Source organism: Aotus nancymaae, unplaced genomic scaffold (assembly GCF_030222135.1).
Source record: "Aotus nancymaae isolate 86718 unplaced genomic scaffold, 86718_ANA_hifiasm-v0.15.2.pri h1tg000008l, whole genome shotgun sequence".
NCBI classification, from domain to species: Eukaryota; Metazoa; Chordata; class Mammalia; order Primates; family Aotidae; genus Aotus; species Aotus nancymaae.
The window spans coordinates 18,472,512-18,488,877 of record NW_026988419.1 but is presented as its reverse complement, the minus strand read 5'-3'; the positions used below and the strand labels follow the sequence as shown (position 1 = coordinate 18,488,877).

Below are 16,366 nucleotides of genomic sequence, written 5' to 3'. Positions count from 1 at the left end.
GTACTTGAAGAGAGACAAAATCCCAGGCTGGGCGTAGTGGCTCACACTTGTAATCCAAGCACTTTGGAGGCCAAGGCGGGCAGATCACCTGAGGTCGGGAGTTCAAGACCAGCCTGACCAACATGGTGAAACCCTGTCTTAAAAAAATAAAACAATTAAAAGAGACAAAATCCCCTCTTCCCTGAGCAACTTTAACAGTTCTGTTAAGTACTGTTACAAAATATCTTCCTCAGGATGAATTATTGTTGTCAAGTAGTCTCATGATTAATGTCAGCATTCAGTACAATACTCCAAATGATAACAGCTAATATATATTGACTGCTTAGGTTATGCAACATGCTCTGTTAAACACAACATTATCACCTTTAACATAATAACCTCCTTTCCTCTTGCAGATAGGAAGACACAATCTTAAAGTGACTAAATAAGCTTTTCTTCCAGAAGTCATTAAGCAGTAGAGCTGGTATTTGAACCCAAGGAGTCTGGCTTCACTAGCAAAGTTAATCATTAAATTATATAGCTAGACCACTACAAAATGGATTACTAGCTCTCTTTGATTTGAACACTATACTTTTCTTAATTTATTCTATGAGAGCACTGAAAATCATTTAAAGGGTTTCCTGTAACCTAAATTAGCACTTTTTATTGCAAACTTGAAAATAAAAATTGCCCAACCTTCCATATGTAAAGTACACTATCTGTTTTTTCTTTTTTTCTTTATTTCTTTTGGCATTGTCCTATAAAACAAGAATGATTGTTAACTGATGGTAACAAGAGGATTCCAAGGTTTACATTGCAAAGTAAGAGCTTGGTGCCTAACACTCGGAATAAACCTTAGTTCCCATGAAGATCCTTAGTTTCCCATTGCGGAAGTAAAAATGACTCAGAGTTCTCAATTAATTGGTCTTTCTGTTTGATATGGTTTCGCTGTGTCCCCACCCAAATCTAATGTTGAAATATAGCTCCCATAATCCCCATGTGTCGTGGGAGGAACCCAGTGGGAGGTAAGTGAATCATGGGGGCAGCTCTTTCCTGTCTGCTCTTATGATAGTGAACAAATCTCATGAGATCTTATGGTTTGATAAATCAGAGTTCCCTTGCACAAGCTCTCTTGACTGCTGTCATGTAAGATGTATCTTTGCTCCTTCTTTGCCTTCTACCATGACTGTGAGACCTCCCCAGCCATGTGAAACTGTGAGTCCATTAAACCTCTTTTTCTTTATAAATTACCCAGTTTGAGGTATGTCTTTATTAGCAGCATGAGAACAGACTAATACACTGGTGTACCTCACATCCATCTAAATAAATGACTCACCTAAAAACTGGAATCAAGAAAGTTTTGTGAAATCCATACTTACAGATTTGAACTTCAAGGACTGGTAAATGTTTTATGGTGTTTACAGAAGCAATGGATTTTTATCAAACATTAAGTCAATTAACTCCTCTATTGCTCCCGTTTCTGAACCCTCTTCACCTCAGTTACTTTTTAGTGGTTGACTACATTCATAAAGTTTGTATGTCTACTATGTGCCAGGCACCATAATCAATAGGTAGAACTAAAATTTTTGAGCAATTAAAAGTGATTAAGGGAGTAAATGATTCCAATTCAGAAGACATAAAAGGAACTGGAACACTGACCACACAGTTGAGTAGGCTGTGCAGGACCTAGTTTATTTCTATCTGATTTAGGATGATTTTGAAATTATGGTTTAATCCTAAATTGTTTTATTCCAAAAATTATTTTAATGCATAGACAAACCTGCTCTAAAATTTTGAAGCAAAGGTTTCCTCTTTCTTTAGTCACTGTGAAAGGTAATATGAGCAAGGTGGGCATTGCAGGAGGGTATGTCAAGCTTGATCCAAAATGTAAGCCTTTAGCAAGCTGTGATGATGCCTGAGTAGAAAAGCTAGTTCTATCACCAACTGAGCTAGAGTGTGAGCCACTACTGAAACAGTTACAACAGAAAATGAACAATGAACGTAAATTTCCCTTCTTCAGGTAGAAGCCTGGAGTTAGATCCCACATCTGTTGAAATTTGAAGTCACTCCTTGATATGCCTATTTAGGACCCATCTTCTTCTTCTTTATATACATATATAATTTATATATAAATTATATATATATAAAGAAGATATATATATTATATATTTATATATATTTATATATATTATTGCACTTTAGGCTCTGGGGTACACATGCAGAACATGCAGGATTGTTGCACAGGTACATACATGGCAATGTGGTTTGCTGCCTCCTTCCCCCCATCACCTATATCTGGCATTTCTCCCCATGTTATCCCTCCCCAACCTCCCCACCCCCCCGTCCCTCCCCTAGTCCCCCCCAGCAGACCCCAGTGTGTGATGCTCCCCTCTCTGTGTCCATGTGTTCTCATTATTGAACACCCACCTATGAGTGAGAACATGTGGTGTTTGATTTTCTGTTCTTGTGTCAGTTTGCTGAGAATGATGGTTTCCAGATTCATCCATGTCCCTACAAAGGACATGAACTCATCGCTTTTTATGGCTGCATAGTATTCCATGGTGTATATGTGCCACATTTTCCTTGTCCAATCTATCATTGATGGGCATTTGGGTTGGTTCCAAGTCCTTGTTATTGTAAACAGTGCCACAATGAACATACATGTTCATGTGTCTTTATAATAAAACGATTTATAATCCTTTGTATATATTCCCAGTAATGGGATTGCTGGGTCAAATGGAATTTCTATTTCTAGGTCCTTCTTTTTAAAAAATTTGAGATTTGGGGGTACATGTGCTTGTTGGTTACCTGGGTATTACATGTGTAATGGTGAGGGCTAGGCCTCTAGTGTACCCATCACCAAAACACTGTACATTGTATCCAGTAGGTAATTTCTCACCCATCATCCCTTCCCAACTATGGCATCCCCAGAGTCTATTTTCTCTGTCTTTATGCCCATGTGTACTGTCTGTTTAGTTTCCACTTATAAGTGAAAACATATGATATTTGATTTTCTGCATCTATGTTAGTTCATTTAGGATAATGGCTTCCAGTTCCATCCAAGTTGCTGCAAAGAACATTATTTCATTCTTTTTTATTCCTGTGTATTATTCCATGGTGCTTATATACCACAATTTCTTTTTTTTTTCTTTTTATCTCTTTTTTAGGATGGAATTTCATTCTGTTGCCCTACCTGGAGTGCAGTGGCACAATCTTGGCTCACTGCAAACTCCACCTTCTGGATTCCAGTGATTCACTGCTTCAGCCTCCTGAGTAGCTGGGATTACAGGTGTCCACCACCATGCCTGGCTAATTTTGTATTTTTAGTAGAGATGGGATTTCACCATGTTGGCCAGGCTGGTCTCAAACTCCTGACTTCAAGTGATCTACCCATCTCAGACTCCCAAAGTGCTGGAATTATAGGCATTGGCTACTGCACCTGGCCTGTCACATTTTCTTTATCCAATCAACTGTTGGTGGACACTTAGACTGTTTTTATGACTTTGCTATTGTAAGTAGTGTTGCAATAACATATGACTGCAGGTATCCTTTGGGTAGATATCCAGTAGTGGGATTGCTGATTCAAATAGTAGTTTTATTTCCAGTTCTTTGAGATATGTCCATACTGTTTTCCATAGTCTGAACTAATTTAAATTTACATCAACAGAGCAATCCTCACAGAGGCAAGCTCAGGCATTTCCAGCTATCCTTATAGGGGTCCACCTAGATGTTCACAGTGGTTCTTGTCAGGGCCAACCCGGGTGTTCACATCCATGCTCATTGGGCACAGTCAAGGTATTAGAGGCATGCTCATCAGGGCAAGTCCAAGTGGTCACAGCTGTTCACATTGGCCCCACCCTGGTGTTCATAGCCATTCTCATCAGCCATCCTTGTCTGGGCATCCTTGTCTTGTTCCACTTCTTAGAGGGAATGCTTACAACTTTTCCCCATTCAGTATTATGTTAGCTGTGGGTTTGTCATAGATGGCTTTTATTACATTAAGGTATGTCCCTTGTATGCCGATTTTGCCAAGAGTTTTAATCATAAAGGGATGCTAGATTTTGTCAAATGTTTTCTCTGCATGTATTGAGACGATCATATGTTTTTTGTTTTTAATTCCATGTATATGGGATATCGCATTTATTGACTTGTATATATTAAACCATCCCTGCATTCCTGGTATAAAACCCACTTGATCATGGTGGATTATCTTTTTGATACGTTGTTGGATTCGGTTAGCAAGTATTTTGTTAAGGATTTTAACATCTATGTTCATCAAGGATATTGCTCTGTAGTTTTCTGCTTATGTCCTTTGCTGGTTTTGGTATTAGGGTGATGCTGGCTTCATAGAATGAATTAGGGAGGGTTCTTTCTTTCTCTATCTTGTGGAATAGTGTCAAAGGATTGGTACCAATTCTTTGAATGTCTGGTAGAATTCTGCTGTCAATCTGTCTGGTCCTGGACTTTTTTTCTATTTGTAATTTTAAAATTACCATTTCTATCTCCCTGCTTGTTACTGGTCTGTTCAGGGTATCTAATTCTTCCTGATTTAAGCTAAGAGGGTTTATTTTTCCTAGAATTGATTCATCTCTTCTAGGTTTTCTAGTTTACGTGTGTAGGGTGTTCACAGTAGTCTTCAATGATGTTTTATACTTCAGTGATGTCAGTTGTTATTATCTCCTGTTTCATATCTTAGTGAGGTTACTTGGATTTTTTTCCTCTTGTTTTCTTGGCTAATCTTGCCAGTGGTCCATCTATTTTATTTATCTTTTCAAAGGGCCAGCTTTTTGTTTCATTTATCTTTTGTATTTTTTTGTTTCAATTTAATTAGTTCTGCTCTGATTTGGTTATTTCCTTTTGTCTGCTGGGTTTGGATTTGGTTTGTTCTTGTTTCTCTAGTTCCTCGAGGTGCGACCCTAGAGTGTCAGTTTGTGCTTTCAGTCTTTTTGATGTAGGCATTTAGGGCTATGAACTTTCCTCTTAGCACTGCCTTAGCCGTATCCCAGAGGTTTTGATAGGTTGTTTCATTATTGTTGTTCAGTTCAAAGAATTTTTTAATTTCTATATTGTTTTTGACCTAGTGCTCATTCAGGAGTAGGTTATTTAATTTCCATATATTTGCATGGTTGTGAAGGTTCCTTTTGAAGTTGGTTTTAGTTTTATTCCACTGTGGTCTGAGAAAGTGCTTAATTTCAATTTTCTTAAATTTATTGAAGCTCGTTTTATGGCCTATCATATGGTCTATCTTGAAGAAAGTTCCATGCACTATTGAATAGAATGTGTATTCTGTGGTTGTTGGATGAAATGTTCTATGAGCATTTGTTAAGTCCATATGTTCCAAGGTTAAATTCATTGTTTCTTTGTTGACTTTCTGTCTTGGTGAACTGCCTAGTGCTATCAGTGGAGTACTGAAGTCCCCCACTATTATTGTGTTGCTGTCTATGTCATTTCTTAGGTCTATTGGTAATTGTTCTATAAATTTGGGAGCTCCAGTGTTAGGTGTATATATGTTTAGGAATGTAGTATTTTGCTGTTGGACAAGGCCTTTACCATTATAAAATGTCCCTCTTTGTCTCTTTTAACTGCTATTGCTTTAAAATTTGTTTTGTCTGATATAAGAATAGCTACCTCTTTTTGCTTTCAGTGTCCATTTGTGCAAAATGCCTTTTTCCACCCCTTTACTTCAAGTTTATGTGAGTACTTTTGTGCTAGATGAGTCTCCTGAAGGCAGCAGATAGTTGGTTGGTGAGTTGTTATCCATGTTGTGGTTCTGTATCTTTTAAGTGGAGCATTTAGGCCATTTACAGTTAATGTGGTATTGAAATATGAGGTATCATTGCATTCATTGTGCTCTGTTTCCTGTGTAATTTTTTTTGTTTTTGCTTTTTAACTTGTATTTTTGTTTTATAGGTTCTGTGTGATTTATGCTTTAAAGAGGTTCTGTTTTGATGTGTTTTCAGAATTTGTTTCAAGATTTAGAGCTCCTTTTAGCAGTACTTGTAGGTAGTGGCTTGGTAATGGCGAATTCTTTCAGCATTTGTTTGTCTGAAAAAGACTATCTTCTTCATATATGATGCTTACATGTATCAGTGGATACAAAATTCTTGGCTGATAATTGTTTTGCTTGAGAAGGCTGAAGATAGGGCCCCAATCCCTTCTAACTTGTGGGTTTTCTGCTGAGAAATCTGCAGTTAATCTGATAGGTTTTCCTTTATAGGTTACCTGGTGCTTCTGTCTCACAGCTCTTAAGATTCTTTCCTTCGTGTTAACTGGATAACCTGATGACAGTGTGCCTAGGTAAGGATCTTCTTGCAATGAATTTCCCAGGTGTTCTTTGTGCTTCTTGTATTTCCATGTCTAGATCTCTAGCAAGGCTGGGAGGTTTTCCTCAATTATTCTTCCAAATATGTTTTCCAAGCTTTTAGAATTCTTTTCTTCCTCAGAAACACCAATTATTCTTAGGTTTGGTGTTTTAACATAATCCCAGACTTCTTGGAGGCTTTGTTCATATTTTCTTATTCTTTTTTCTTTGTCTTTCTTGGATTGGGTTCATTTGAAGAGCTTGTCTTCGAGCTCTGAATTTCTTTCTTCTAATTGTTCAATTCTATTGCTGAGACTTCCCAGAGTATTTCTCATTTCTAAAAGTGTGTCCAGCGTTTCCTGAATTTTTTATTGTTTTCTTCTTTAAGCGATCTATTTCCTTGAATATTTCTCCTTCCACTTCTTGTATCATTTTTTGGATTCCCTTGCAGTGGGCTTCACCTTTCTCTGGTCCCTCCCTGATTAGCTTAATGACTAACCTCCTAAATTCTTTTTCAGGTAAATCAGGGACCTCTTCTTGGTTTGGATCTATTGCTGGTGAACTAGTGTGACTTTTTGGGGGTGTTGAAGAGTCTTTTTTTGATCATATTACCAGGTTTGGTTTTCTGTTTCCTTCTCGTTTGGGTAGGCTCTGTCAGAGGGAAAACCTAAGGTTGAAGTTTATTGTTCAGATTTTTTTGTCCCACAGGGTGTTCCCTTGATGTAGTACTCTCCCCCTTTTCCTGTGGGTGTGGCTTCCTGTGAACCAAGAGCAGCGATTGTTGTCTCTCTTCTGGGTCTAGCAACCCAGCTAGTCTATCAGGCTCCGGACCAGTACTGGGGGTTGCCTGCACAAAGTTCTGTGATGTGGACTGTTTATGGATCTCTCAGCTGTGGATACCAGTGCCTTCAGCTTCTCCAGTGGGGGTGTGTGTTCAGGAGAGGAGAGTCTCTTTTTCCCACTTCTGCAGCTGAGACACTCACAGTTTTGGAGGAATTTCTTGGGTCCTGCAGGAATAGTTCACTTTCTCAGAGGGTCTACGCCTGATCTCCTCGAGTCTCTGGGCCATGTCCCTGCTGCTGCCCAATCTGTGTTCGGTGCAAGCAGGAGCTTCTGTGGGCTCCACGCTGACTTTTAAATAATAGTCATTCTGATTGGTATAAGATGGCATCTCAGTGTGGTTTAAATTTACATTTCTCTTATGATTCATAATGTTGAGAATTTTTAATGTATTTTTTGACCACTTGTATTTCTTCTTTTGAGAAATATCTGCTTTTGCCCAGTTTTTAATGAGGTTCTTTGTTTTCTTGAGTTGTTTGAGTTCTTGAACTCCCGACTTCAGGTGATCTGCCCACCTTGGCCTCCAAAGAGCTTGGATTACAGGCATGAGCCACCACGCCCGGCCGTGAGTTGTTTGAGTTCTTTATAAATTCTAGATATGAATCCATTTTCAGAGGCATAATTTGTAAATAATTTCTCCCATTCTGTAGGTTGTCTGTTAATCCCGTTGATTATCTCTTTGCTATGCAGAAACATTTTGATTTGATTAAGTCTCATTTGTCTATTTTTGCTTTGTTGCATATGCTTTTGGGGTCTTCATTAAAAATTCTTTGTCTAGGCCGATGTTCAGAAAAGTTTTTCCAGACTTTCTTCTAGGATTTTTATAGTTTTAGGTCTTATGTTTAGGTTTTTAATTCATCTTGAGTTAATTTTTGTATGTGATGAGAAATAGGGATCCAGTTTCATTCTTTTGCATATGGCTAGCTAGTTACCCAGCACCATTTATTGAATAGGGTGTACTTTCTGCATTGTTATTTTTGTTAGCTTTATTGAAGATCAGTTGGATGTAGGCATGTGCTTTATCTGGGGGTTCTCTATTCTATTCCATTGATCTGTGTCTATTTTTGTATCAGTATCATGCTGTTTTAGTTACCACAGCCTTGTAGTACAATTTGAAGTCAGGCAATGTGATGCCTCCAGCTTTGTTCTTTTCCTTAAGAGTACTTTGGCTATTCGGGCTTTCTCTTGGTTCTATGTAAACTTTAGGATTTTGTATTTTAATTCTGTGAAAAATGATGTTAGTAATTTGTTAGGAATTACATTTAGTCTATATGTTGCTTTTGGAATATGGTTATTTTAACAATATTGATTCTTCCAATCCATGTGCATGGAATTTTTTCCCATTTATTAGTGTCATCTACAATTTAAAGAAATTAAAGCATCACTGTTTTGTAGCTCTCCTTGTAGAAATCTTTCACCTCCTTGGTTAAATATTATATCTAGGTATTTTTTGTGTGGCTATTTTAAATGGCATTAAGTTTCTGATTTGGTTCTCAGATATCTCACTGTTGGTGTATTAAAAATGCTACTGATTTTTATATGTTGATTTTGTATCCTGAGACTTTACCAAAGTCACTAATCAGTCCTAGAAGTCTTCTAGAGGAGTCTTTAGGGTTTTCTAGGTATATAATCATGGTATCAGTGAACAGAGATAAGTTGACTTCCTCTTTTCCAATTTGGATGCCTTTTATTTCTTTCCCTTGGTGATAGCTCTAGCTAAGACTTCCAATACTATGTTGAATAGAAGTGTAGTGAGACTGAACATCCTTGTCTTGTTCCAGTTCTTAGAGAAAATGTTTCAACTTTTCCCCATTCAGCATGATGTTGGCTGTGGGTTTGTCCTATGGCTCTTATTATTTTGAGGTATGTTTCATTTATGCCTAGTCTGCTGAGGGCTTTTTTTAAATCACAAAAGGATGTTAGATTTTATGGAATGCTTTTTCTGCATCTATTGAGATGGTCATATGGTCTTTGTGCTTAGTTCTGCTTATGTGGTGGATCATGTTTATTGATTCACATATGTTGAGCCATCCTTGCTTCCTCGATTATGGTGAATTATTATTTTATGTGCTGTTGGATTCAGTTTGCTAGTATTTGTTGAGGATTTTTGCATCTATATTCAGCAGAAATATTGGCCTATAGTTTTCTTTTTTGTTGTTGTTGTGTTCTTGCCTGACTTTGATATCATGGTGATACTAGATTTATAGAATGAGTTGGGATGGGAGCACTCCTCTTTGATTTTTTTTGGAATAGTTTCACTAAGATTGGCACCACCTCTTCTTTGTACATCTGGTAAAATTTGGCTGTGAATCCATCTTGTCCTGGGCTTTTTTTTTTTTTAATCAAGAGTTTTTTTTTTTTTTTTTTTTTTAAGATTATTGATTTAATTTCATTACTTGTTATTGGTCTGTTCAGGGTTTCTATTTCTTCCTGGTTCAATCTTGGGGGTTGAATGTTTTCTAGTTTGTGTGAATAGAGGTGTTCATAGTAATCTTTGATGATCTTTTCTATTTCTCTAGTAACAGTTGTGATGTCACCTTTATCATTTCTAGTATTTATCTGAATCTTTCTTTTTTCCTTAGTCTAGCTGGTGGTCTGTAAATTCTGTTTAGCTTTTCAAAGGATCAACTTTTCATTCATTGAAACTTTCTATCATTTTTTGCTTCAATCTCATTTACTTTTGCTGTAATCTGTGTTATTTCTTTTCTTCTGATAGCTTTTATTTTGTTTTGCTCTTGTTTTTCTAGTATGTTGAAGTGTGATGTTAAGCTGTTAATTTGAGATCCTTCAGTCTTTTTGATGTAAGCATTTAATGCTGTAAACTTTCCTCTCAGAACTGCATTAACTATATCCTAGTAGGTTTGGTATGCTGTGTCTTTATTTTCATTTGTTTTGAATAATTTTTTTTTTTAATTCTGCCTTATTTTACTGCTTACACAAAAGTTGTTTAGGAGCAAGTTGTTTCGTTTCCATGTACTCATGTAGTTTTTGAAAGTCTCTCCTTGGTATTAATTTCCAATCTTATTCCACTGTAGTCCAAGAAGATACTTGATATGATTTCAATTGTTTTGAATTAATTGAGACATTCTTCTCATCTGTGCATGAAACATTCTCCAAAATGTCCATACAGCTAACTTTGGAGAATGTTTCATGCACAGATGAGAAGAATGTATATTCAGCAGTTGTTGGGTGTAATGTTATATAAATATGTATTAGGTCTTTTTGCTCTAGTCCAATTTAAGTCCACAGTTTCCTTGTTGATTTTCTGTCTTGATTATCTGTCTAGTAATATCAGTGGGATGTTGAAGTCCACCACTATTATTGTGTTGTTATTAACTTGTTTTCCTAGGTCTAGTAGTATTTATTTTATGAATCTAGGTGCTTCAGTATTGGGTTTATATATATTTGAGATAGTTAAATCTTCTTGTTGTATTGAACCATTTGTCATTATATAATGCCTTCGTCTTTTTTTTTTTTTTTAACTGTTGTTGGTTTAATGTCTGTTTATCTGATATGAGAATGGCGACTTGCTTTTCTTTTTCATTTGTGTGATATATCTTTTTCTACCTGTTTACTTTGAGTCTGAATGCACTGTTAGCCAGTAGGTGAGTCTCTTGTAGGCAGAAGTTGCCTTTGTCTTTTTTAAAAATCCTATTTGCCACTCTATATCTTTTAAGTGGGGCATTGAGGTCATTTATGTTAAAAGTTAATATTGACATGTGAGATTTTGTTCCTGATGTAATGTTGTTAGCTAGTTCTTTTGAGGTTTCTACCGTGCAATTGTTTTACAAGATCTATGAGCTCTGTACTTATGTATCTTTTTCTAATGGCAAGTGTCATCCTTTTGTTTCTATGTATAGAAATCCTTTGAAAATTTCTTGTAGGACCAGGCTAATGATGACAAATTCTCTTAGTGTTTGCTTGTCTGGGAAAGACTTTATTTCTCCTTCATTTATGAAGCTCAGTTTGGCAGGATATAAAATTCTGGCTGGCATTTTTTCTTCTTTAAGGAGGCTAAAAATAGATCTTCATCTTTTTTATTATAGGCCTTCTGCTGAGAAGTCCACTGTCTAGTCTAATCAGTTGTCCTTTATAGGTGCTTTGACTCTTTTTCTAACTGGCTTTTTTTTTGTATGGACCTTAGATGGTCTGGTGACTGTATGACTTGGTGATGTTTGGCCTGCATAAACTCTCGCAAGTGTTCTCTAAATTTATGTCTGGTAATATCTGGATGTCTATCACTCAAGCAATATTAGGGATATTTTCTTGAATTATTCTCAAAATATGTTTTTCAAGTTGTTTACTTTTTTCCTTCTCTATTCCTATAATGTGTAGGTTTGGTCACTTTACATAATCTCATTTTTCTCATAGGCTTTGCCAACTTAATGGAAGATAAACTCTCATGTTATCTAGTCTTTCAGCCTGCTATCGCTTTGCTGTCCTAGGACTCTTTCCTGTCATCAACTAGCATCTCATTAGGTAAGCCTTCCTGTTGCTAACCATCTCTGCTGGAATGTTTCTTCATTATTTCATTATTTTTAAAGTTAAATTACAAGCCCAGCAGGATAGCAACTGCATCTGGTTGATTTTCTCTATTATCTAACATTTATGTTAGTACTAATGTATTTTTCTTTACTCTCCTATAGTATTCATTTTTTTTGGCAATGCAATTGAGAATTTATATTGCTACAAATATTAAAAATCATCAATTTCTAAGGCATTCTTACCAGATATGATCCATTCTTTGGTGGGCTAATCATTAAGCAGGGATAAGAGAATGTTGGGGGAAAAAACTAAACTCAGAAGCAATAGAGAAGCATAAGGAAGTAATGGAAAGAATAAATTAATGGTTGGGGAAATCTGACTTTGAGCTTTAAATTTAGTGTGTGACCTTGGACAAGTCCCTTGAGTGGTTTAGGACCCTGTAAAATTAAGTCAGTTCACTATGTCCCAATATTCCAGAATTCAGATATCTTACTTTACAAAAAAAAAAAAAAAAAGAGACATTTACTCCAAGAACAATTTTGAGGGAAGTCACCACCAAAATTAAAAATTCCCTTTTTTATAGCCAAACCAAATATTTAGCTTATATTATTCTCATTTTTCAGATTCTCTTCTCAGTTTCTATTTTAGCATACATATTTCTTTTTCTTTCTTTTTTTTTTTTTTGAGAGTCAAACATTTTTGCCCAGTCTAGAGTATAGTGGCACAATCTAGGTTCACTGCAGCCTCAATCTCCCAGGCTCAGGTAATCCTCCCACCTCAGCCTCCCAAGTAGCTGGAAGCACTGACATGTGCCACCATGCCCAGCTAATTTTTTGTATTTTTTCATAGAAACAGGATTTACCATGTTGCTCATGCTGGTCTTGAACTCCTATGCTCAAGTCACCCATCTGCCTCGGCCTCTCAAAGGAATAGGCATGAGCCACCACACCTGTCCAGCATATACTTTTCAAAAAATTTTATTTATTTTTCTTTTTTGAGACAGAGTCTCACTCTGTCACCCAGGCTGGAGTGCAGTGGCACAATCTCAGCTCACTGAAATCTCCAACTCTCAGGTTCAAGTGATTCTCCTGACTTAGCCTCCCAATTAGCTGGGATTACAGGCGTGCACCACCATGCCCAGATAATTTTTGAATCTTTTTAGTAGAGAAAGAGTTTTGCCATATTGGCCAGACTGGTCTTGAACTCCTAACCTCAAGTGATCCACCTGCTTCGGCCTAGCAGAGTGCTAGGATTACAGGCATGAGCCACTGCACTTGGCCCCAGCATATACTTTTATAATCTACACATTTCCTCATTAATCTCCAATTTACCTTAATATTTTTACTATATCTTTCTTTGTTTTTCTTTGCTTGTTTCATGTGTATTCACCTGAGATTAGGGTGGTTTCTTTTCTGTAATTTTTTTTCACAAAATAGAGTTGTAAAAGAAACAGACCTCAGCATTCAAATTATTGGCAATAACACATACAGATTTTAGTTCCCCCATGTTTTTGTTTTTAGCTATTGACTTTTTATCATTTGCAAACTTCACTGAATGTAGATTTCTTCCTTTTACCCACACTCTCTTCCCCTGAATTTCCTTTCATTATTAATTTGCATAAAATATGACACACATTGCCTCAAATCCCTCAGTAATCTATCTGCTAAGTGTATCACCATTATAAAGCAATTTGAAATACATTAGCACATTTGGTACTTCCCCCAATATGAGTTAGATGTGGCAGGCTTCATGCCACATCTAACTAGTCATGTCACATCTAACTCATCATGCCACATCATGGTGGGAAAGCCAGCACTTAGAGAAACTGTCTTAAACTACTTAAGTTACATCAGGAGCAGTGGCAGGGGCCCCAACTCGCATCCTCTGACCACATCCACACACCAAGGATCCTTTCCCTGCTAACGCTACACAGAATCAACCACGTGATAATTACGCAGAACTTTTCTTCTGTGTGGTTTTTTTTTTTTTTTTTCCTCCCAGTTAAAAAACAAATAAAAACATGAATGAGACTGGGCGTGGTGACTCACACTTGTATCTAGCACTTTGGGAGGCCCAGGTGGGTGGATCACGAGGTCAAGAGATCAAGACCATCCTGGCCAACATGGTGAAGTCCCATTTCTACTAAAAATACAAAAATTAGCTGGGCTTGGTGGTGGGTGCCTTTAGTCCCAGCTACTCGGGAGGCTGAGGCAGGAAAATCCCTTGAATCCAGTAGGTGGAGGTTTCAGTGAGCCAAGATGGTGCCACTGCACTCCAGCCTGGTGACAGAGTAAGACTTCTATCTCAAAAAAAAAAAAAAAGAAAGAAAGAAAATAGAAGAAAAACAACACCAAAAAAAGAATGAGTTTATAATTTTATATTCAAACCCCACACCCATGCAATCACATGCCTTAGGATTTTAAAACCCTACCCACAAAATTCACAAGTGAACATCTACGTCCTCCTCTTACTACACACATCAAAACACTCGAGTAAAGTGTCAGGCACTGCAAGCAAGCCTAGAGTGAGATAAGGTGCCATGATAAAATGCTAGTTTCTGCGATGCATATTATTTGCATAATAGTTACTCATTCAAGGCTGGGAATTGCCACTTTAAAGTAAAGTATATTGAACACCTTTTTGAATTTCCCTGATTTTCAAACATTCTTCTGAATATATAACAATTCACAGAAACCATTTCCTTTCTCAATCATCCCGGGATCTATCTGATGAGGATCTAATAGCTGACTTTGTAATTAGAATGCAAACATTAATGTAAGAGTACGAGAAAAAAGACGTTGTAATGAACAAAGAGAAGACAGATTGTAGCAGTAAAGTTAAGTGATTCAATAATATTCTTAAAACATGGCACATCTATACTCTTGTTTGGCATTTCCATTAAATGATTTTAGATACTAAAATTTTTCAGCCGCTTTTCTGTACTAATGGCCTTCAAACTATTTCCATTCTGTATTTTACCTTTCAACCAAACTATCTACGGCTTTCGGTTTTCTAATATATTTCTCTCCATATATTGTACATTTCAAATAATACTTTTCTTTCCTCTATCCCATTTTTAACTAAATTCATTAAGAGAAATACTGAAAGCATTTTGGCTTGAACCCAGAATTCAGCATTCCAGTTCAGCCAGTAACAAGTCATGTTCTTTTCTTTGCCCAGGGCATGTTCTGGTTTACTCTTTTAATTTACTGAAATCAAAAGGCTGCTTTGGGAGGCATGTTAAGACTCACTCCCTTAGCTATAAGACAGATAGGGAGATGAATTCTAAATATCTTACTTCCTGCTTTGGGAAATGCCTTTAAACTCTTCTGTTTTTACCTCTCATCAACATCACGTTTTAGGGTTACCTGGCATATTGCCCCATGTCCCACATTCCCACCCTTTTTTTTAACTCACCGGCTGCCTTTTTACACCCAGCCAATTTTTCCAGACCAGGATCCGAAGCTGATGAAACTGGGAAGCCATCCTTCAAACACCCTAAATGAGAGAATCCCTCTTCTTTTCTCCACTTGACAAATGAAGAATTGATGCCCCGTCCAACTTGCTGTATGTCAGTGTATCAGTATGCTTTTCACGGCATAGCTTCCTTGAGGGCTGGGGTAAGAAACCCACAATTCTTCTGTTTCTGCTGGATTTTTCCCTGTGGTTAATCCTTAACCAAGAAGCACTTCTCAGTCAACTCTTCTTCCAAAAGAAGGACCCAGATCAGTATCTTTAGGTGGCTTATGCTTATTTTAATATAATATCCAGTTGCTTGAAGTCCAGACTCAAGAGAGAATGAGCATCATTCAGATAGTGCCTCACTGAAAGAAAAAAAAAAAAAAAAAAAAAAGCAGCAGCAGCTGAACCCACACCTCCTACTCTCCATGAAATTAATTGCCTATCCACACCTTAGAGAGCATGTCACCTGCACTGGATGCGTCACAGGAATTAGGGGTGGGACCCTTGCCAGGCCAGTAGGACTTGTCCTACATTCTCTTGTCTTCTTTCCTGCACAAAGTGCCTGCTCTAGCAGAGGCAGGGCGCAGAAAGCATTTCACAGACACTGGGCCTAGTGACTCTTTAATATTAAAGTGTCATTAAAATGATTTAAGTTAATACAGCCAGAGCTTAGCTGCAAAGCTCTGAGCCTCAGCCCATCATTAGATATACTAGGGAAAGTATAATCTTTAACCTAAAGTTGTATGTTTTGATTTTAAGGGAAGTGACTATGTTGGCCAGGTCCCACCTTTCATTACAATTTACTAGGTTAAGCACAGTGCAAAAAAGGACATAAATGATAAACTGGAGGTTGGGTACAGTGGCTCATGCCTGTAATCCCAGCACTTTGATAGGCAGAGGCGGGTGGATCACCTGAGGTCAGGAGCTCGAGACCAGCCTGACCAACATCTCTACTAAAAATACAAAATTATCTGGGCATGATGGCGCATGCCTGTAGTCTCAGCTACTCAGGAGGCTGAGGCAGGAGAATAGCTTGAACCCGGGAAGTAGAGGCTGAAGTGAGCAGAGGTGCATTGCACTCCAGCCTGGGCAACAAGAGGGAAATTCTGTCTCAATAAATGAATGAATGAACGAATGAATGACAAACTGGAGTCTTTCAATTTGGGAGTGGAGATTCATGTGTCTATTACAGGCAAGCCACACTGTTTCAGGCTCTTATGGTGAAAGGGGACACAGGCTGATCCAAGATATTTCTATTTCCTCTTTCCCTGATACATCCCTCCCTTTCTAAGCCCCTGC

The 16,366-nt window shown here is 37.4% G+C and overlaps 1 protein-coding gene across 1 annotated transcript in view; it reads right to left on the bottom strand.

Annotated features, from left to right (window-relative positions):
* ABCA12 (ATP binding cassette subfamily A member 12) overlaps positions 1-15,091 on the bottom strand; it is a 210,021-nt gene extending 194,930 nt beyond the window's left edge. The window contains exon 1 of the mRNA XM_064372813.1: positions 15,023-15,091. Within this exon, the coding sequence (XP_064228883.1) occupies positions 15,023-15,091 (69 nt within the window). The remainder of the gene's footprint in view (positions 1-15,022) is intronic.
* Between the last annotated feature and the right edge of the window lie 1,275 nt (positions 15,092-16,366).